At 40.8% G+C, this 22,550-nt stretch overlaps 1 protein-coding gene across 1 annotated transcript; it reads left to right on the top strand.

Annotated features, from left to right (window-relative positions):
- The first annotated feature begins 7,852 nt into the window (after positions 1 to 7,852).
- LOC114251430 (uncharacterized) lies at positions 7,853 to 14,038 on the top strand. Its single transcript, XM_089738749.1, has 2 exons — positions 7,853 to 9,142; positions 13,895 to 14,038. Exons 1-2 carry the CDS (start codon positions 7,853 to 7,855, stop codon positions 14,036 to 14,038), a joined length of 1,434 nt encoding a protein of 477 aa, XP_089594875.1.
- The last annotated feature ends 8,512 nt before the right edge of the window (positions 14,039 to 22,550 follow it).

Here is a 22,550-nt window from a genome sequence, read left to right as displayed (position 1 = left end):
CGAGCGCGGATGCTGACAATTGAACAATTATCCGTCCGACCGCCACACGCACATACCTGGCGCACTGACCGCTAATGCCGACGTCAAAATGCGGGGGAACTTATTCGCATTTTTCAAAAAAATATGCTTCACTATTGAGAACAGTGAAAAAGCTGAATTCGGATAAGATTATCGGTGTATTTTCTAGAAAAAATATATAAAACGCCCCGTTTCCTTAGAATCCTAGGTCACGAAGTCGGCCCTAAGCAGTTGCCCCGACGAGTGACGCGAAACTAAGGACTCGCGCAAGGAGACGCAAGGATAGATCCGCTGGTCATTACAATCGTTTTCTCAGAACCAGTGCCCTGCTCATCTTATGTTCTGATGATCCTCTTTTAAATGGAACCCGATTGTTTTTTATTTTGATCTAAGTTCTAAGTGTGAATATTCTGCGTAGTGGAAGTATCTATTTCTTTTCCTTGTTTATTCGCTAATAGCGTAAAGGGCAATTGCAACTACACCCGGAGGGGTAGGTGAGCTCACGGGCTCAGCCTGAAAGAATTTGCTAACACTGGCCATAGCAAGAGCCGTGCTTCGCAGAATCTACCACCGGATCGAAATCGCGACCCACTGAGAAGATCCGGCGAGAAACTCAGTGGGTTGTGTCTGAGGGTTAATTTCTTCGCCGAACCCTTCGTCACAAGCGACGGGTTCGACGAGAACTGTGACCGGCCAAAGGCCTGGGGACCTATGTTTATTAATAAGCCGATTAGCATCGATGTGGTAGTGATGACACAAGGCAATTTGTCTACCGCTACGCCGACATTTCTCCTACACTGCATCTCTTGCGTACCAATATCTTATCTAAAACATTTACAAATAATATGTATAAACTATAAACTAACATTATACATATAAATAGTAATTTAAAATTATGAATATGAAAGATTGAAACCATTGATATCCGACCTTATGAAGATATTATGCTAACAGATTAATAACGAAGCATATTACGATTTTATTGAACATGTCGTACACTGATGGGAAAAGTGTTAGATTTTTGTGGTTAAGGTTCTGTCCCTCTTCCGTTCGGCTTAGTAATGAACTTCCTTCCTCGCTGCTTGTCGAGCGCTATGACGTCTTTCTTCAAACGAAGATTGCGGAGAGTACTCGGCGGCAGGCAGCGGTGTGGATGCGCCCCTGGCATCGCTGACGTCCATGTGCAACCGTAGACACTCAACATGCGGGCCGTCGGCTCACCTCATACAGGTGCAATAAAAAACCTTGTATTCTGTTCTGCGTTTAAGAAAAAATTTATCACTTTATAAAATAATGTTGGTGGGCCTTCAGAGACGATAACAGTTTCCTTTTTTTTATATAATTATTTTGTTACTCTCTTTGGTTGTACAATGGAGTGACTTATTCACTAGGTGGATAATCTCCTTAAACAAAGATAAAAAAAAAACAATTTAATTAAACCAGATCTACATTGGGCAGGCGTGAGCACAGGTCGATGTTGCGACTGCACTGCTACCATATTAATGTCATTATAGAAAGGCACTACTTTATCACTACCTACAATATTCTTTTTTTTAAACGTGGAGTTGTATTTAATCTCGCTGTTAAGTGGGTTCCGTGGTGTAGTGGTTATCTGCTTTACACGCAGAAGGCCGCCAGTTCGATCCTGGCCGGAATCAATATTTTTATCAGCTCTGTTTAAATTATAAATACTAAAAATATCCGGACTAACACAATTTCACGTTATGTACACATGAAATAATTTGTTACTTAGTTTTTTTAGTACTGACAGATCGGACAGTCACGATCTATAAGTTTCTTAAAGTCGAGAATTGTGTTATTGTTGATAGCCTAATTCTTGTTTTCAAATTCTTACATTAGTTTGAATTGCAACACACCGCCCACCGGTGGCCGGTGGGACAGGTCGCCTGCAGCAGTACTAACTAATCAATAAGGAGACACAGGTGGTACAGAACAAAATCCACATAATTAAAAAATATTTATTCATAGTTTGGATATCTACAAAAGCGTGCTTTTTGGTATTTTTTTAAATATTTTTAATTTTTATTCTCTTTTAATATTTTTGCGGACTTAAATTGTAATAGCAACTTGTAGACTTTTTCGGAATTCTTTTAATTTACGAGGCCATACAAATCATACCTGTTAAATTATTGTATGAGCATTGGTTCTTCATGATTACGCAAATTTCAAGTTAATCCGACGTTTTGAAGTGGTTGGAAGTCACCTTCAAAGATTCCGTTGCGTAGACATATCCACCTGTAGACGAAGCTAATGAAATACTGCATAAAAAATAATCACTTTTTATCCTTTCGAAGTATTTTATAAGTACGGGTTCAGAAACAAATTTGTATACTTTTGACAAAACGTTTACGCACACAACAATATATTTGGTTTGGTGAACTCACAAATCGTTAAGGTGAAATGAATTTATTAAATGTCAGTGCCAGTTGATGAATACAATCCATTAGTTAATTATGTATTACAAATAATAAAACACACAGCGTCTACAAAGTCGGCGAGTGAGCGTACTGTCGTGTGGGGTGGCTTTGTTATCTTGTGTCGTAACGCTGGGAGAAGTGCTGGACCGAATGTACCAGAGAATGACATGAGAATGTACCTAAACATAATCTCTACGCGGTATCAAAATCCATCAAATTTGTAAATTCAGATAATTCTTGATTAACATATATTTCTGTAATATGTACGTTACAATTTAAGTCCCAAAATGTTGTTAGGTACTAAAATCCTTTTTTATTTTATTTTATTACCCTAGTAGGTAGACGAGCATACAGCCCACCTGATGGTGAGTGGTTACCGTCGCTCATGGACATCAGCAATGCCAGGTGGGATTTGATAACAGCTACCCGACCGCCTCCAAAGGAAACCTAACAACTCAACAGTAGCGGCGTCAATAATTAATCTACTACCGTCGGACTCGCGAGCCGCTGAGAAGATCCGACGAGACACTCAACGGGCTGATGCTTAGGATAGGTTGCACGTCCCAAGTTTTTGTCGAGTTCGACGAGTACGGCTACCGGTTTCCCCGAGCCTGCTCCTAGCGTTAGAGCTGAAAGCCTCTAATGCAAAAGTTATTGGATCTGATGGATCCGTAAGGACGTGTCTAGGGCGTAGAGGGTGACTGGCTCCTGCGTGATCAGAATTCGGGGAATTGTCAGCGGCGGCAACGATATGGCGATTATCATGACGGCCATTTGGCAAGGAGCTCTGTTGTATTATACCGGCACCATACCACCAAGACTTTTTAGAGGTCAGGTTACGTTTGGGACATTACCTAGGTGCTAAGCCAGGGTTTAACCAAGATGACGACCGTTTGCGATTATAAAAATGAATTAATTTGTTGATCGCAAGGGACAAAGCGGTTCGGAATCCCTTCGTTGCTGTTTCTGTTCAGCCACACGAGGCACAACTAGACGCGGCGGTCGCGCTGGAGATCGTTCAGTTATACTTTAGTTATTTGTTAACAATGTAAACACTATCAAAGCTGAATAACTGAATATGCACTCAGTCAAAAAAGCGTCGGGAATAGATGATTTTTTATGTTTTTTTTTTGTTTTTAGATATTTTTTTCCTTATTAATGCACAAAACAAATTACAACCGAAGAAATTATAAATTTAAATATTTAATATAGCAATCTGCAGTGCAATTCAAAACAGGTGCATACAGAAAAATTATAAAAACTGAAAAGATACCTGGTGTGTATATGCATATACATACGCTCGCATACACACAACCGCACGCGCACACACACTCATACACATAATATGTAAGTTACTATCTAATTAAATTAAATCTAATGTATCATAACTGGACAATATTAATTATTTGAGAATAAATTTAACTAATTTACAATATTTATACAAACTATTTTCAAATATATCAAGATTAGTGTTGTTACTTGCCGACTCATTATCATGTCGTGCCATTCTAACAATGGGATTAAAGTATGAGATGTTGTTTTTGTGAACTTCAAGTGCAGAAAGATTAGTGCGATGTGATCTACGCGCAGTATATCTGGTATTAAAAGGTATCTGCGACATTAAGTCACTTAAGTTTATTAAAAAATGTATAATTTTGTACAAATAAAGTAAATCAAAGTATTTACGACGAATAGATAAAGATTCCGTTTTGAATTGGGCTAGTCTATGTTCATAATTAAGATTATTTCGACCTAGTTTCAAACGGTAAGCTAATATCCTGAGAATTTTTTTCTGCACTCTTTTAATGTCATCTATGTGAACTTTATAATACGGGGACCATATTGGTGTTGCGTATTCCAAGAGATTTCTCACAACTGAAAAAAATAAGTATAATACCGAATGAGGATTTTTGAAGTCTTTGCTTGATCTGAGAACGAAACCTTAAAGTTGATTAGCTTTAATAGATATATTTTAATAATGTGAGCGGAATAAAAGTTTCTCATCAAAGATAATACCTAAATCTTTAGCAACAACGGACCTATTTAAGACATTATTATTCAAAAAATAATTATTATTGATTCTGTTTCGTTTATTTATAAATAAAATATCAAAAAAATTGCTATTATTTAAAAAATATGATTAGAATTACATACACCATTTAACTAACGTAATAGTATCTAAGTTTTGCTGCAAAAGATTGTCACAGATGTCTTCCATTTTGGCGCGGGGTTTGAGTTGCGGCGTCTGTTATTTAAATTAAAAACAGTATGATTTTAAATTGTATCTAAAGAAAACCCTAAAAACTCTTTAGTTTTAAAAATGGACTTTTCTTAGACGGATTCACTCACCTGTCTGTCATTCAGTGAAGAGATAAGTACAGTTTTGCATAATATAATAATATTGTTGAAAAATTCATTTAAAAAGAGATTAAGAAGGGCTTTAAATGTTGTTTTCTTATTATATTAGAGAAACGCAATTAAGTATTTTATTGTTAATTCATTCTGGAGTATTCCATATAATTATATCCATATATATTATATCTAGATCTATCTATACCATCTAATCTAAGTCTATAATTTTGCATCACCCCTGGAATGTTATATTTGGAGTTATAGAAATGTTACAGAGATTTTATAAAAAACACGTACATATGAGTGGTACAACGCGTTCAAAAGCGGTCCATATGCGATGGAAGAATTGCCTCACTCTGGCAGGCCATCAACGTCTGCAGCTGAAGTTAACATCACAAAAGTGAAGGAAATGGTGATTGAATATCCTAATTCAAGTCTGAGAGATATAGCCGCCGAATTGTCTGTGTCTCACCAGTCGATCCGTACCATTTTAAATAATCACTTGGCTATGAACCATGTTGCCGCCGGCTAGTCCCAAAAAGCCTAAATTTTCGCTAAAATCTCAAAAATCGTAAAAGTCGCTGAAGACGCGCTAGAACGTGTAATTTTTTTTTTTTTTTCTTATATGGATGGACGAGCTCACAGCCCACCTGATGTTAAGGGGTTACTGGAGCCCATAGACGTCTACAACGTAAATGCGCCACCCACCTTGAGATATAAGTTCTAAGGTCTCAGTATAGATACAACGGCTGCCTCGCCCTTCAAGCCGAAACGCATTACAGCTTCACGGCATACATAGGCAGGGTGGTGGTACCCACCCGCGCGGACTCACATGAGGCACTACCACCAGTAAAAAAGTTTCTTTCACCTTCAGTTTCTTCGACTGCCGCGAAGTTGTGCACTCGAAATTCTTGCCGGAAGGTGAAACGATAAATAAAGAATATTAATTAAGGGTTATGCGACGTTTAAAACAACAAATTTGACGAAAAAGGCCATTTGTGAATAGAAATCTCTTGGATATTTCATCACGATAATGCACCTTTTTTTTTTTTTTTGGTCAGGAGGAAATCGCCGGACTTCCGCCCTTTTCTGGGGATACTGGGCGGTGTATGTCAGAGTCGAACTGACTAAAACCTGCTGTCGCTCAACAACCAACGTCCAAACCTCGCCTGAGACAGAACTCATGAGAAGGCAAAGGGGGGAAAGTGAAGCGTTTAGTGCGGAGCACATCTCTCCCATCACCCTCCCCCTCGGGACGCCGGACCGGTGGTCGTCGGCGCCACGACCACCAGCCCTCTCGGTCGGCAGACTGTCCGAAGCCCGCCTAGATGGCGCCGGTTAGAGTGGGTTACCCTACGGAATACCCCGCTGGGCCAGAACCAGCGTGGGTCGAGGGTAGCCGGCCTTCCATCACCCGGATGCTCTTGCGTAAAACGCGTGCAGAGCAGCTTGCACGTCGTCTTCTTAGGCCCCCCTCGCCGGTCCCCAGACCGACATGTGAGGGGGACCCGAAACACTTAGAGGGCCAGGGCTTGGGCGAGATCCGCCTCCCTGGCCCCCGCTCGACGGCGGCGGGATTGTGCGTCTCTCACGCGCCCCGCCGCCTCCTTCTGCGAGATGGTGCACTCGCAGAAGTCGAGCATCGCCTTCCACGACTCGTCGTCGCCGAGCATCGATGCCACAACACTCGGCAACGACAAGTCGTTTCCTATTTTTGCGACGAGGACACGGCGCCACCCCTCCCATGCGGGGCAGGCGACGAGCGTGTGCTCTGCCGTGTCCAAGTCGCAACCACAATGGTGGCACTCTGCCGTCGGCTCGGCTGTGATCCGATGCAGGAACTCACCGAAACACGATAATGCACCTTGGCACAATACCATAATTGTGAACGAATTCTTGTCTAAAACTCAACAAATACCATAGAGCAACCAACCACCTTATTCACCAAATATGACTCCATCTGACATCTTTCTTTTTCCTAAATACATTCATTCATTTATTTATTGTCATTGAAGGTACAATATGTGCTAAGATATGGAGATATATAAGATATTATAGATAATCTACATATATAAAAATTAATTGCTGTTCGTTAGTCTCGCTAAAACTCGAGAACGGCTGGACCGATTTGGCTAATTTTGGTCTTGAATTATTTGTGGAAGTCCAGAGAAGGTTTAAAAGGTAGATAAAAGTGAAAATGCCCGGAATTAAGTAAAATAACAATTTTGTTTGTTTTACGTTTATTTTATACAAAAGTTTAGGTCTTTTATTTATCGATTGAGGCATTACGAAGTCTGTGGGGTCAGCTAGTATATACCGTATATTTAAGATATATAAGCTATACAAATACTATACTAGCTATACTATATAAATAAGGCTAAGATACAATAAATGCATCCCTTATAATAATAATAATAATAATGGCGTAGGGAAGTGGTGACCCCATCGCCCGCGGGTGAAACAATCAATATGAGATGGTTGTTCCATCCGCGCAAGCAACCAGCGCTAGCCGAAGGTGTAAGGCACCGTGCCGAGCGGCTGCATGGCCTAGGGCGCTAAGTCTAGGTCGTGAACGGTCCCCTTGGAGTAACTGGCGACCCTCCACTGTATTCTAGCCTTCTGCAGATATGGGGCTCTGTCTGCAGCGACTGTTAGACCCCACATAAAAGCCCAACGATGAGTAAAACCTATAACAGAAACAAAAGATCTGACTCGTTAAGACCACTTCAGCGGGTCGAACCCCCATCATCATCACCACCGGGAGGCTTGGTGCCTGCAGAGTCCACAAGGACTCCGCAACAGGCACCCGCACTCGGTGGAGGGCGGCGCATGCGATGGACTCGTGAACAAAATTCCAATGTCATGCGCGCTCACTTTGGGGCTGTGGGGGGAGAAACAGGCGGCACAGGGCGTCGAGCAAGACTGATTGTCTGAGTCCATTGTGGTTTTGCCTGGCCCTGAATCCTCTCAGTACATTACTGGAGGCTTCGAGGACAGGCTTTCAGTTTCGAAGGGGGGGCTTGAAGGTGTCCCACTTGTTCTACATGGATGACCTCAAGTTGTACGCTCCTCATGCTGCAGGCCTCAGGCGACTGCTTGACATCACTTGTGATTTCAGTAGTCGCATTAGGATGAGGCTGGGAGTCGACAAGTGTGCGGTTCTCCATGTAGAGAGAGGGAGTATAGTCTCATCGGATCGTTTACCTGTATCCGATGGGATAAACCTTCGGGCACTCTCCGAGGGAGAAACATACCGGTACCTGGGCATGTCGCAAAATTTAGGTATTGACGTGGCGGTCGTCAAACAGGCTGCATGCGACTTGTTTTATGATCGTTTGACAAAAGTGTGTAAGAGCCTTTTGTCGGGCGTGAATAAGACAAAGGCGTTTAACGGCTGGGCGATGCCCGTCCTGTTGTATACCTTCGGCGTGCTCAGGTGGACTCAGACCGAACTGGATGCCCTGGATAGAAAAGTCCGCTCAATTATGACCCTCCATAGGATGCTTCACCCGAAGTCCTCGGTAATGAGATTGTACATTCCGCGGAAGTGTGGTGGCCGGGGCCTACTTAGCGCCAAGGTCATGCACAACAGTGGGGTGTGCAGTCTCAGGAAATATTTCCTATCGAGGGCTGACAGTGTGATGCACAGAGAGGTCATGGAATGCGACAAAGGACTGACCCCGCTAGCCCTGGCCAGAGACGGGTGGCAATCACCGGCGGTACTCAGTACCTCTGACCGTGAGGCCATATGGAAAGGGAAAGAGCTGCACGGACGCTTCTTTCAGGCACTGCATGAGCCCCACGTGGACAAAGAAGCCTCCGTGCACTGGCTGCGATTCGGTGACCTCTTTGGGGAAACCGAGGGTTTTGTCTGTGCAATACAGGATCAGGTTATCAGGACGAACAACTATAGGAAGCACATTCTGAGGGATGGGACAGCTGACATCTGTCGATTATGCCGCCGACCGGGTGAATCCCTCAGACATGTCACCTCTGGTTGTTCTATGCTTGCTAACACTGAGTACTTGCACAGACATAACCAAGCAGCCAGAATCCTCCACCAAGAGCTCGCCCTTAAGTATGGCCTCATCGAACAGAGGCTACCGTATTATAAGTACCAGCCGGACGCTGTACTCGAAAACGACCGTGCCAAGCTCTACTGGGACCGGCCCATCATTACGGACAGGACTATTCTTGCGAATAAGCCTGATATCGTGCTGATGGACCAGACGGAGTCTCGGGTATTTCTGGTGGATATCACCATCCCCTACGACGAGAACCTCGTGCGGGCCGAGGCAGATAAAAAGACCAAATATTTGGACCTGGCGCACGAGGTGACCGATATGTGGAGGGTGGTATCTACAGAAATAATCCCGGTAGTTGTGTCGGTGAATGGTTTGGTCCCTAAAAGCCTCTCAAAACATCTCGAGAGGCTTGGTCTCAATAAAAAGTCGGTGGTGGCCCAAATGCAAAAAGCAGTCTTGCTCGACAATGCCCGTATAGTTCGCCGGTTTCTCTCCCAATAGTCCCTAACGCTCCGGCCGATTGTTGCCCACCTCGCCGGAGTGTGTCCTGCCGTCTTCCCAGGCGTGGCAGTGTTTAATACACTATAATAATAATAATAATAATGTTTTTATTTCAAGTATCCATGACTCATATAAATTGTTAATAAAACTTGACCTATGTTAGTAGTTATATTTAGATCACAATGAATTACTGTGGTAACATCCCATGGGAGATGGCACCACAGCGACCCATGTATATACAGTCCAGCCTGCTTGCGATCATGCTCAGGATACTGTTGGAGCTGGCCCTCACTCTGTTTACCAGAGATGCACACCTCTTACGCATGGTAGCGTAAAAACAATCTATGTGCGCGTCTGCAAACATCCCTGATGCGCTACAAAAGCGGGGCAGCACCACCAGCACCCTAAACGCGTTATTGTATTGAACACGGAGAGCATTGTACGATCTTTGAGTATATCCAGCCCACAAGCTGCACGTGTAAAAGTTAGTACAGTAGGCCCTAAAGAGGGTGACCTTGACTTTAAGTGAACACCGTGCAAACCTGCGAGCTATCATGTTTGCTCTAACCGACAACGCTCTCCGCTCTCGTTCAATATCTTCATCATCTTTGAGATCAGGGGTCAACACATGGCCGAGATATTTAAATTTATAAACTCTTGTCAATGGCGTTCCGTTGAGTACTACGGGAGGTATTTTATCATGCGTCCCACCCCTGGTCTCAAAGACCATGATCTCCGAATAATAGCGAAATACTCGTAATATAATAACTTTTATTCACAGACGATGGAGCTGGCACGTAGATTTGTTAAGCTTTTTGATGTTAAAATTACAATACGGATTATAATATGGACAAACTCAACAACATCACAGAGTTAAGGCTTAGTGGTTTTTGTTGCTATATAAATAAGTACGGAGAGGGATCAAAAAGTAGTGAGAACGACATACTCCATAGTCAGAAAAAAAATACTGGCAGGCATAGCTCAGATACATATTTGTATTATTAATAAAAAATCTTCGATTCTTTTTTGCTTTTTTCTGAATGTAGTCATTTGTTTGTTTCGTGTCGGAACGTGTTCTCGAAGAAGTCCGAGCCGTTATTGAATACCTCTGTTTAAAAAAGTTAACGACGCAAGAGATTCATTGCGATTTGGAGGCAACATTAGGAGAGTCTGCTTCACCGTATTCCACTGTCGCAAGGTGGGCTTCTCAATGTCGAGTAGGGAGAACGAGCACGGAAGACGAACATCGTTGCGGCCGTCCATCGACGTCAGTCAACCAAGAAAATGCTGCGAAAGTCGTGAAAATTGTATTGAGCGATCGAGGAGTTACCATCCGATACTTAATACAAGAAACGGGCATTTCACATGGAAGTATTCAATCCATATTGAAACAATCTTTGAATATGAGAAAATCTCCGCAAGGTGGGTGCCGAGAATGTTAACCGACAGTCAGAAGCAAAATCGACTTGACATTTCGAAGATATTGTTAAACAAATTTCAAGAAGATTCTGAAACGTTTTGTCTCGTTTCGTAACAAAGAACGAAACATGGTTCCATCATTTTGATCCCGAGACAAAACAGCAATCTTCGCAATGGAAACGGCCATCATCAGCAACCATGAAGAAGTTTAGTGTCGTGGCATCGGCTGGCAAGGTTAAGACCTCAATATTTTGGGACTCGGAAGGGATATTGTTGATTGATTACCTGGAGCGTGGAACCACTATTACAGGCCAATATTATGCAGCTTTAATTTCCAAGTTGAAGAATGTCATCAAAGAAAAAAGGAGAGGGAAACTTCGAAGGGGCGTGCTGTTTCATCACGACAATGCATCCGCGCACAGGTCGGCGGTGTTGCAATGGCTGCCATTCAGTAAGCTGACTTCGAGTTAGTTGACCACCCCCCTTATTCACCAGATCTGACGCCTAGCGATTTTTATCTGTTCTCCAAATTGAAAGAATACTTAAGGGGAAACAGATACGAAGGCGATAACGAGTGATGGATACCGTGGAAAGCTTTTTGCAGCACCAAGACAACATTTTTTTTTTGAAAGGAATTGAAGCCCTAGAAAAGCACTGGACTCGGTTTGTAGAGAGACTCGAAGACTATGTAGAAAAATAAATTATTAAGTTATCAATAATTATTATATTCTATCTCATTCTCACTACTTTTTGGTCCTTCTAGTAATGCTCAAATAATATTTCCCACGAGGAAATATCGGTGACTCATGGTTTTAGCTGTCGCTGAAATTTTGAATGTTAGTATTAAATACATTGGAACCTAGAATTTAATTGAATTATTTTTATTAAATGGATAAAGATCCTCAAATAATATTAGCATTGAAACAATGAAGGAGCAACCGTTGAATTAATATATAATAATTACGTTAAACATGTGAACGTTTTGTTGTATGTGGCTCAGTGTGACGGAGATAGCGGCGACCCGACTGTCTGTGTCGCGACCTCGCACGCACACCTCTGTACATGCACACACGCACACTGACGTGCGAAATTAAAAGTGCGTGAATGCAACAACAGTACGCATTCCAATTTTATTGAATGTTTTTTAAATGAATACTCCTTTATTATTTATTGGACATTCCCGCAGATATTTGAGATATACGTGGTTATATTTTGTTCGGCTCGTCGACATGTGCCGACCTCACTCAGTGAGCAAATCCTCTACCGAAGCAGCCCAAGGGACTAACATTCACAGTTTACAAAGCTTACTAAGAGGAAACACGCGGAAACAAGGACCTCAGTAATAATAAAGTTCTTATTGTGTAGGTACCTATTTGCACAGCGTAAACTGACAATAACTGCACGAAATGTCTGAAACTAACTTCAAAACTGTCCAGATTAGTTTTCAAATTATCTAGGTAATAGTCTTGAGTTTCCCTGTTTTTTGTGTACAGGCTCACCGGCAGTGAGCTGGTTTGGCGTCATCATCACTCGTCACGGTGAGTGTAAGGATGTGAGCCGTCACACATTTCTTTATTTCTCAACAATATTATTAACGAGTATTAAAAATCAAATCTCTGACATATCTAAAAATAAATATAGAAATTTTATTACAATAACTTGATTATTGTATATTGTTATCATCTAAAGTTCGTACACTGCTGTTTCCTCTACTGGACCACTGTGACGTAATGTATACAGTATCTATTAATTTACGTACACGTTTTTGTAACATTTAAAAAAATACTAAACTTATTTTTTATCTTTTATTGTAGGAAAGAAAAGGCGATGAATGGTATTATGAACGTGGTACAAAGAAGTCCAATGTAATAAAGGCACGTACTAAATATAACCATGACCTAGATAAGTGCCAATAGAATGAATAGTCTTATTAGTGACGATTTCTGGCTACTTTTTAGGTCCAGATTTCTTTTTCTTCATATTTTATTATTTCTTCATTATCCATAAAATATGTCAGATATATTACCTCCGTCGTATTGAATCTGCAATATATATGAAGTCTGCAATGTCTCCTGGAATATATTCTCCCCAAGTTTGAAGCAGCGAGAAGAAGACTCAAGAAGGAAGAGTGAAACAAGAAGGAAACTAAACCTTGTTCCTAAGTACTAGTGCCGCAGGAGCGTTTTGTAGTATCTCCTGCTGCCTAAGTGCTTATCAATGAGGGTTTAGTGACGTCAGCCGTGGAGTCTTTACGTGGATCGATCTGGACATCTCAATTGTAACCACGTCACTATTGGTATGTGTGCGTGTATGCGCGTGTGTGTGTGTGTGTACCTTAGTTCCTAATTAGAGTAAATTTTGTTCATATATACGTGAAGTCCTGGCACACTGTTGAAGAACCTAATCCATCTGTGTACACTCTGTGCAACTCAAATATCATAAGGCAGGTAACACACAATGTGTTCACTTGAGATGAAAAAAATAATAAACGCCATAAATATCGAACTAGCCCATTCTGTACTTAAAACTTATATATCTATAATAATATTGTATAGATATATAAGTTTTTACGTCTACAGTGGTTTTTACGGATGTTCCGTTATAACTATTGAACCATGCATCCGATTGACTTGAAACTTGGCATCCATGTAGAAAATACATGTACTTAATGGATAGGCTAATATTTATATGAGTGTTGGACTCCCTAATAATAATGACAATAAATAATAACGGTAATTTAAAATGCCCAGCGAAGCGGGCGAGTTCGGCTAGTAATATATATAGTTTGAGTCACTCAACATACACTCCACGATATGACTATCTCCACACAAATGGAGGTCAAGTCCAACTGAGACCATTATTATATTTGTATACCTATTAATGATGTCCACGAATAGAAGCCTATACTGGCTTGAAGACTGGTTAAACTGCTGTAAACCCAGGTATACATCCAGGGCGGCCATGTTAATTACTGCGGCGAGAAATACAACAAAACCCTCCGCGCATATTGTAGTAATTAAGGACTGCTCAACGGCACGGAACTCGGCCTGAACTAAAACACTGTGACTCATGAAATACTAACTGTAAGGAAACGTGACGCGTCGTGTGCGAGGTGATATATCTTTATATCAATAAATACAGTTATACGGTGACACTCCGCCGCCACCGCCGCCGCCGGGGCCGCGCTACCGTCCCGGGACCTCCTACAGAGGCGGCGGATCGGTCTGCGCAGCAGCAGTGCTGGTTGCTGCCATTGTTGGGGTCGCCACGATGAGGCCCTCGTGAAGGCATAAAGAAAATTTTAATCTTTGTATTTTTTTTTTAAATTGTTTCATACTTTAAAAATATACCTATTTTATAATGATTTTTGATGGAACTTATTAATTTTGGTCATGTAGGGATAAAAGTTTACCGCAGCATCGTATAAAATATTATAATATACGCATAGTGCTAATACCAACAAGGATTTGTATTCTCAATAAGCATTATCGTATCCGAATATTGAGTATTAACGTATTATAAATATATGTCTCATTAGAAGCATTTGTGTCGTAGGGCGCCGCGCCGCCGCGAACACAAATGTGAACATAACATAGGTACCCGCTACATGACAGCGGCACCGCCCGGAGCCGCCGCCGCGCCGCCGCCGCCGCCGCGAGCTCCAGCAGTGGTTGCGACGCGCGGCTGCCGGTCACATCTGACTCGACTTGAAGAAACATGTCTTGGCGCTGAGTTTTGAGAAGTGACATCATTTCAATAATTTTCCTTCTACCAACGATCTCCCTCGTCACTTGCCTACGAAGGTAGACGAGTGTAAGGGCCACCAAGTATACGTCAGCCCTAATCAAACTGTATATTGGTCCAGTTTATTAGTCCAATAGCAGAGAGAGGTATTAAGCTATTACATATATTATGTGTACATATGTAATTATAAATGCGCCTACAACCTCTCAACAGACTAGTGGGGGAATGAAGCAAGTTGCACAGCAGATATTCCCTGGATAGCCAGTCGCAACCGCCCTACGAGAAGCTGAGGACCGGTCGAGGTGGAAACAGCTCACGAGACAGACCACGGTCAAGTTTCAAGGACACGACCTTCAGTTATGAAGAAAGCGACGAATAAGAAGAAGAATCTGTACGTTTTTGCTGACACTGTTGAGAGTTTTAGACGAGACGTCTACAATCTTGCTCAATGAGCTTTTTCAGATATGTAACAATGTATTTGGTAGTAAATATAGTAATGTGTAATAACGTTGAATTTTCTTGTAATATTGGAACCAAGTTCCTTACGGCAGGCTTGGAGGGGATAGGGATTTTGCTGCGCGACCGAACTGAAAAAAATGTGATAGTAAAACCGTAAGAAAAAAATGCGTGGAAAAAAGTGCGTGGAATAAAACCGTTAAATGAGACGTGCGCAGGCGCGACAGTCGCATACACAAGCGAGTAGTGTATAACACCTTTCTCTTTCTCCCTCTTTCTTTTACTTTTACATACTTTCCTGCACTTAAATAAAAACTAATCAGCAAAATTTAAGAGAAAAATCAAGAAAACCTACATAAAATTGAGCACGATTTTTTTTTTGCAAATTGTGTCGATTCTACATTAGCCAAAGGAACTTCGTTCCTACCTGGTGTCCCACGACACCACATCTTTCATTTTTATATTTTTATTTTTCTAGTACCATAGAATGAACCACTTTTTTTTTACAACGCATGCAGTCGGTACTTGTAATAATTGTGTTAGTGTTTAGTGCGAGATCAATGTATATGCTACCTGTAATGTTCTGTGCTGCTGTATAACATGTTGGTACCCAATAAATAAATAAAATAGAATAATTGTATTTGAAATTCTAATTTCTTAGCTTTGCGTAAATTCAGTTTTAAAAAAACTGTAATAGTAAGCAAAACAATCCATTTTTAATCTGTTGTACTGTACTGTAGGAATCCAAATAATGCAGTGACAGCGGGGCAAGATCATTTCTTATTTCTTTTTATCTTGTGCGTCGTTCATAAAAATACAATAATTCAATTAAAAATTAAAAATATGTTTTTAGCAAATTGATTATTCATTTCGTGGGCGTCGTATTAAACTACACTGTTCACAGCAAAATTATAGAAGTGGGTACGAATAATGTACGGATCTAATGCACTAATGCACATAAGGAGACTCACACCACACACACATACGCTCGAAAATCATTACCCTCCTTCCGCAAATGGGGTCAATACCCTTGATGCTAAGTGACGTATTTTAATTTGTTCTCCACTCCACAAAACTTTAAGATATTCTCCGAGCACTGCGACGACCGATAACCTAAGTAAGCGAATTTTGTAAATAACTAGTCAGGTCATAAGTATTGTCACACAGTAAAAACTTTTCTTTTAGAATGCTGGCCACAAAAAAGTTTATTGAATTCGAATTTCGAATTATTCATGAAAATAAAAATGTATACTTTTAGAATTTTACTCATTTTTAAATATGGAGTGGACGCTTAAAGAAGGCCGTGTTGCAGTTATTGCGTTGCATCGTTGCGGTTACGCGCCAATTCAAATTTTTAACATACTGAAAAATTTGAATATAACCAAAAGATTCGTTTATCGTACCATCAAACGATACAATGAAGACTCTAGTGTAGATGACAGGTCAAGAAGTGGTCGCCCTCGGTCTGGTAGGACTCCAGCAGTGATAAAAGCTGTGAAGGCGCGAATTCAAAGAAATCCCAAACGTAAGCAGAAACTGTTGGCCCTTCAGATGGGGTTAAGCAGAACCACGGTGAAAAGGGTGTTAAATGAAGACTTAGGGCTTCGGGCATATCGAAGAAAAACAGGACATCGTTTGAATGCTCGTCTAATGGACCTGAGACTGAAGAGATGCCGCGCTTGTTGAAGCGGTACGCGAGAAAAAATATCAGGAAATAATTTTTTCGGATGAAAAAATTTTTACCGTAGAAGAGAGCTACAACAAACAAAATGATAAGGTGTACGCACACAGTAGCGAAGAAGCGAGCAACCGTATTCCACGTGTCCAACGAGGCCATTTTCCATCCTCGCTCATGGTATGGTTGGGAGTTTCTTATTGGGGCTTAACAGAGGTACATTTTTGTGAGAAAGGTGTAAAAACGAATGCAGTTGTGTATCAAAATACAGTCCTGACGAACCTTGTGGAACCTGTTTCTCATACCATGTTCAATAACAGGCACTGAGTATCCCAACAAGATTCGGCGCCAGCTCATAGAGCGAAGAGCACACAAGACTGGCTGGCGGCGCGTGAAATCGACTTCATCCGGCACGAAGACTGGCCCTCCTCCAGTCCAGATTTGAATCCGTTAGATTACAAGACATGGCAACACTTGGAGGAAAAGGCGTGCTCAAAGCCTCATCCCAATTTGGAGTCACTCAAGACATCCTTGATTAAGGCAGCCGCCGATATTGACATGGACCTCGTTCGTGCTGCGATAGGCGACTGGCCGCGCAGATTGAAGGCCTGTACCTATTCAAAATCACGGAGGTCATTTTGAATAAACTTTAGTGTCATAAGAATCTATGTTTTGTTAAGTTCATTTTGGTATATGAATGGTTACATAATGAATAAACTTGTTTCAATTATTTTACATTAAACATGTGACAGAATTTATGACCTGACTAGGTACATAGTCCCCGGCGACACGCAACGGCTTCGCCCTGTTTCGGCATTGTCCAGCCGCTAGCTGTGGTCATTGAGAAAAAGGAATTTTTTCAATTTCATTACCTAAATTTATCTTAATATTTAAAAAAAAAAAAACAAGAACATTCAGATTTGAAATGAGCTCAGTCTGGGTTTAACTATTCTTTAGTCTTGTGCATAATAAATGTAAGATTAGGTAAACCAATTTCATTTTCCATATAACAATATTATTTGTTTATGATTAGAAACGACATCTTTACTGGTGCTAGGGCATGTTGTGACCCGCCGCCCAGTCTGCCGTGGAGCAGTAGCAGAAACATTATTTCGATTTCTAAGGCGGGGCAGCTGTTGTACTATAAAACTGACGCTTAGAAATCAGGTCTCAAGGTGGGTGGCGGCATTCATGTTGTTTCTGTCTATAGGCTCTGGTAACCACTAAGCTATTTACGGCTTCACTTTGTTAACAGGTATTGCTAGAAGTTGTACGTTTTGTTAATATCCACGTTTAATGATGAATGAACTGTTTACCTACCTATTGGGCCATGATCTCGGGTTGTTTGATTCTTGTCAACTAATGACTAAAGATAGAAATCTGAGTACTCGCTCAATCTGTGCTTGTATACCGGCTAACCTACCCTTTAAGCCGGCACCGGTGGACTGGGTTGAGGATACTGGACGTCTGACTCATTGGGTTACGAACGCTTCAACATAATAATATTTAATTGCCTCGTCGGTTGGTGGGCGAAGGGGTCCGAGTTCGATTCCGATCGGTATTTTAATTAAACCACGCCATTTACGGATTTAATAAATTCGTTTGTCGACGGTTGTCCCCTGTCTTCTCCAAAAAAAACAAAGGGTTGTTTACGTCGGGTTGATGCGGCAGAAGACTCAATAAGTTTTGACCGGCTGCTAGAGCTTTTAACATTTCATTAATCACGTAAACATTTTCAGAACCATGTAGCTTCACAAACGTTAGGCCACATTTTCGTTAAAAAATTCTACGCTTCGTGTGCAGCCAGGCCAGAGGAAACTTCCATTCGTGTTTGTAACTGTTGGCTTCCTACCCTCCCGCCCTGAATGATACGCAGCGTTAATTATAATAATCATTGATTTCGGAGGCTATAGTCGACAATTAATAATCAAATTTAACTTTTTTTTCTTTTGTACACTTAATGAAATTTACAGAATTAAGGTTGCTGTCATAATCTTCGGTTTAACTTTTTGATTTTAAAGTAGTAAAGATTCGCGACAAATTCAGTCAGCTACCTTGCTTGTGCAATTATTCCTTACCTATTTGATATTTTAAAACTTTTTCACTAATATTTCTTTAATTATATTTTATTTTTGGGAATGTATGTACCTCATTCTATTTTGTTCGCGTTTCAGATAGATTCTTTCTTTGATAATAGTCGGCTCACAATAGACTGTTGGGATTCCCCGAGGTTCGGATTGCGATCAGTGCATGCGCGCCGATTGTTCAAGCTTAGGTACCTACATCTTGTAAATGTCCATATCTGTGATCTTATATTCTGTAAGAGAATGACCTTGTTTTTGTAGTTTAAATGGAGTATATTATTATACTGTACAGTTTATTTGGTTTGCTTGTTAATTTCATAGGCGCAAAAGTCTTAGAGCGGGTCCCTTGGTTAGACCGTGTGCACTTATTTCCAGCGTCTGTAACAAGTCAACGAACTGTGCACTGCAGGATCATATCACTGTCTTGTTTGACACTGAGACTCGCGACCGTGCGCCCCCGTCTAACCTCCAAAACCCCCGAGCATACCTCGGTCCCGGCTAGCTCCTGGCCCGCGTGTGACCCCCCAAACTGTGTGAATTAGTTTTAGAATATTTGTTGAAGATGTTTAGTAAGCTTAACTGGCTGTAACTTGTGGTCTCGCATTTGTCTCATCTTAGTGCTAGCTACTGGAGACAATCTTAGCTCGGAATCGTGGAGGTTAATTAAGAAATCTCGCATCTACCATAACATAACATTTACTAAGAATATAACTTATATAATTTATATACAAAAACATAAGGGGTTTTAATTGAAGTCAATTTCATTCGTGATTTAGACATATCAATCCAAATACATTGAAAATAAATAAATATTTTTTTAGGATATCTTCATTTTAACGCTTTCAATCTAGATAGCCACATTCGCAACACCTGTAGTAGTGAGATGGCAGGCGGACTCCAGACACATTCTGATGATCGCGATTGTTTATGGCATTTGTAGTTCAATTGACCGATTATGACGCTCTCAGCAGTAGGTAACTGCTAGTTAGAGCTGTGCCGCGACGCGCTGGCGACCGTCCAGCGCGAGGCAGCGTGAGGCAGGCTCCGTGGGCTGTCTGAGGGTTGCAAGTTAAGTTAAAGGCTTGCAGAGCCCTTCGTCAGACTCGACGGGTTCGACGAGGACGGTTACCGGTATTTAGGTTGTATAAAATAGTCGATCGGGGGATCTGAAATGACGTGTTTTGGGCTTGGGTTTGGATGGCGACTGTTCGGTCCGCATTCCGTCTGTTCGGTGAACATTGCTACAGGTTACAAAAGTAATTAAAGACAAAAACCAGTGCGCCGGACACCTTTGCTCTTGAGTATGAAAAATTTATTTGGATAAATTATACACTAATAAATTTCAAAAGTAGAAGACTATACGTGTAACTAATAGTAAAAGATAGTTACAGCGTAGATAATTTTATAGGTAGGTAGGTACTTAAGTGTTCCGATACCGCAACATAGTGGTGGGTCATAGTTCGTCGGTAAGCAAAACAGGCATATACTGAGACTCAAACCCACGTAGGGCAGGAGTCAGGATCCAGGGTGTGTTCTACGAGCGAACCATGACCTCGACCATCGGGGCTTATTTTTACCGCGTGGCAGCCCTACGGCCCGGTTTGAAGACGGTTAACATCGATATATGCGGTTAACGTTAGGTCTGCCGGCTCCGGAAGCCATCGCGCACTCGGAGTGTACCCATTTACTATAGGTAATATGATCTGCTACCATCGACAGTAAAATATCATAAATAAAGTTAATGATTCTTTACTAGACAGAACAAACTAAGTACCTAAACATGTGATGTTCCATCCTTGATGTCACTTATTATCCTTTACCAGTTTTTGAGTTAAAATATTTTATTATTTATTTATAACTGAAAATATAAATCTGCGGATAGGTTAGTTTAATTTACAATCAGAAAAATATTAAAGTTGAATTGAGTTACCTTAATTTTATCTAAAGGAGACTGGTGGTAGACCTCTCGTGAGTTCGCACAGGTAGGTACAACCGCCCCGCCTATTTCTGCCGTGAAGCAGTAATGCGTTTCGGTTTGAAGGGTGGGGCAGCCGTTGTAACTATACTGAGATCTTAGAACTTATATCTAAAGGTAGGTGGCGCATTTACGTTGTAGATATCTATGGGCTCCAGTAATCACTTAACACTAGGTGGGCTGTGAGCTCGTCCACCCATCTAAGCAATAAAAAATAAAATAAAAACTCATGTGATTTTAGAATCTTTAACCCGTAGGTTGGTGCGTCTACCTACCGGCAGGAAATCGACGAGATTGAAAGTTCGCTCGAAGCTGGTGACCTCTAAATAGTCTACTACTTGTATCTTCAAAGCTCAGGACAAAGTGCAGACCCTCCACTTTGGTTCAGTGGCCACAGGTACAGTGACCTAGAGTAAAGTGCAGAACCAATGTTCGAGGCACATGTAGCTATTGTCAACTGTCGAAGCATACGGCGCGGCGTCCGACCGTATTCAACATTTTTACATTCTAAGAATTTCTCATTGGAAGTTTTCGTAAGGCTAATATAAAAAATATATATTGAAAATTATATAGGTAGGTACTACAAGTCGTACTTCTCGCCTTAAAACTGGGTCAGTTTTAGTAAAGAATGTCTAGCAGGTAGGTACATATTTTAATATTTTATATTGGTATCAATTGTCAATAAATGAATTATTTATAATTTTAATGGAGACAAACTGTGGAACCACGCTTTTATGCCCGTTTATTGATTACACGGGTCAACAAAAAATTTGACTTTGATTGCAAAGCATAACATTTCGATATTTTAGATCGTAATTAGACGAAAAAAAATACATGGCATGAAACAGTTTGCTTTTGAACTTTAATAAATTGACCACATATGAAACAAGATGGGTGGCGCATTTACGTTGAAGATGTCTATGGGCTCCAGTAACCACTTTACACAAGGTGGGCTGTGAGCTCGTCCACCCATCTAAGCAATAAAAAAACAAAATCCATCAGCATCGTATTTACACTTTCGTGACATTTTAAGTTTTTCTGGGCTTGTACAAATCACCTGATCGTTGTTTATGACTCGAGTGCCATCTAGTGGCACTGTGTAAACGTAAGCACCCCACTCTCATAGCGCGGTTTTTTTGAAAGTATTAAAACTAATTAAAATTTATAAAAAAATTGAAAAATGAGTATTATTACTATAACTATCACAAAAGCAAACTTTATACCAAAAAAAGGTATTTTATTTTCGTTTTTGTGAATAATTAACCGGAAAAACCCAGTATAAACGTTAGGACAAAGAACGAATATTTTTTTTGTGTTGTGTTCTCAATGCCGGTGTTCTATTGCAAATGTAACGCAATTTAGGTTTAAAGAGTTTTTATTTCTCATAAGAACTTACAGTTCACTTAAAATGAGATACAATGAAATTATATTTTTTAAAAATACACACTTACAATAAGTTAGTTTTTTTTCTACACTAGAAATTCCCTAGAAATCTTATCTCTTATATTTAAAATACTGACAGAAAGTTCCGTGCCTAGAGCCTTTGCTGATAGTCACATTCCACTGAGTTCAACTGAACTGTCAACTGATACGACAGTTGTTGATCTCTAATTAGCCCGTAATTGACGACATAAAGTTAATTTATTAGTAAACTTTGATACATTTTGAAGATGTGCATGGATTGATTTCGTCTCGAACTATAAGACAAGATTTATAAGATGAGTTGACCTAAGAGGAAATTGCTGTTTCAATCGGCAATCTCATCATGAATAACAGCTTCCAAAGCAGCGATAATCCAGTCGTGATGATACAGATCTCACACGATCGGATCTCTCGACGTCTCGACGTTTCTCTATTCAAAAT

This window comes from Bombyx mandarina, chromosome 26, assembly GCF_030267445.1.
Source record: "Bombyx mandarina strain Sakado chromosome 26, ASM3026744v2".
In the NCBI taxonomy this organism is placed as follows: Eukaryota; Metazoa; Arthropoda; class Insecta; order Lepidoptera; family Bombycidae; genus Bombyx; species Bombyx mandarina.
Note: the sequence above shows the minus strand (reverse complement) of the source record. Positions and strands in the feature narration are given on the sequence as shown.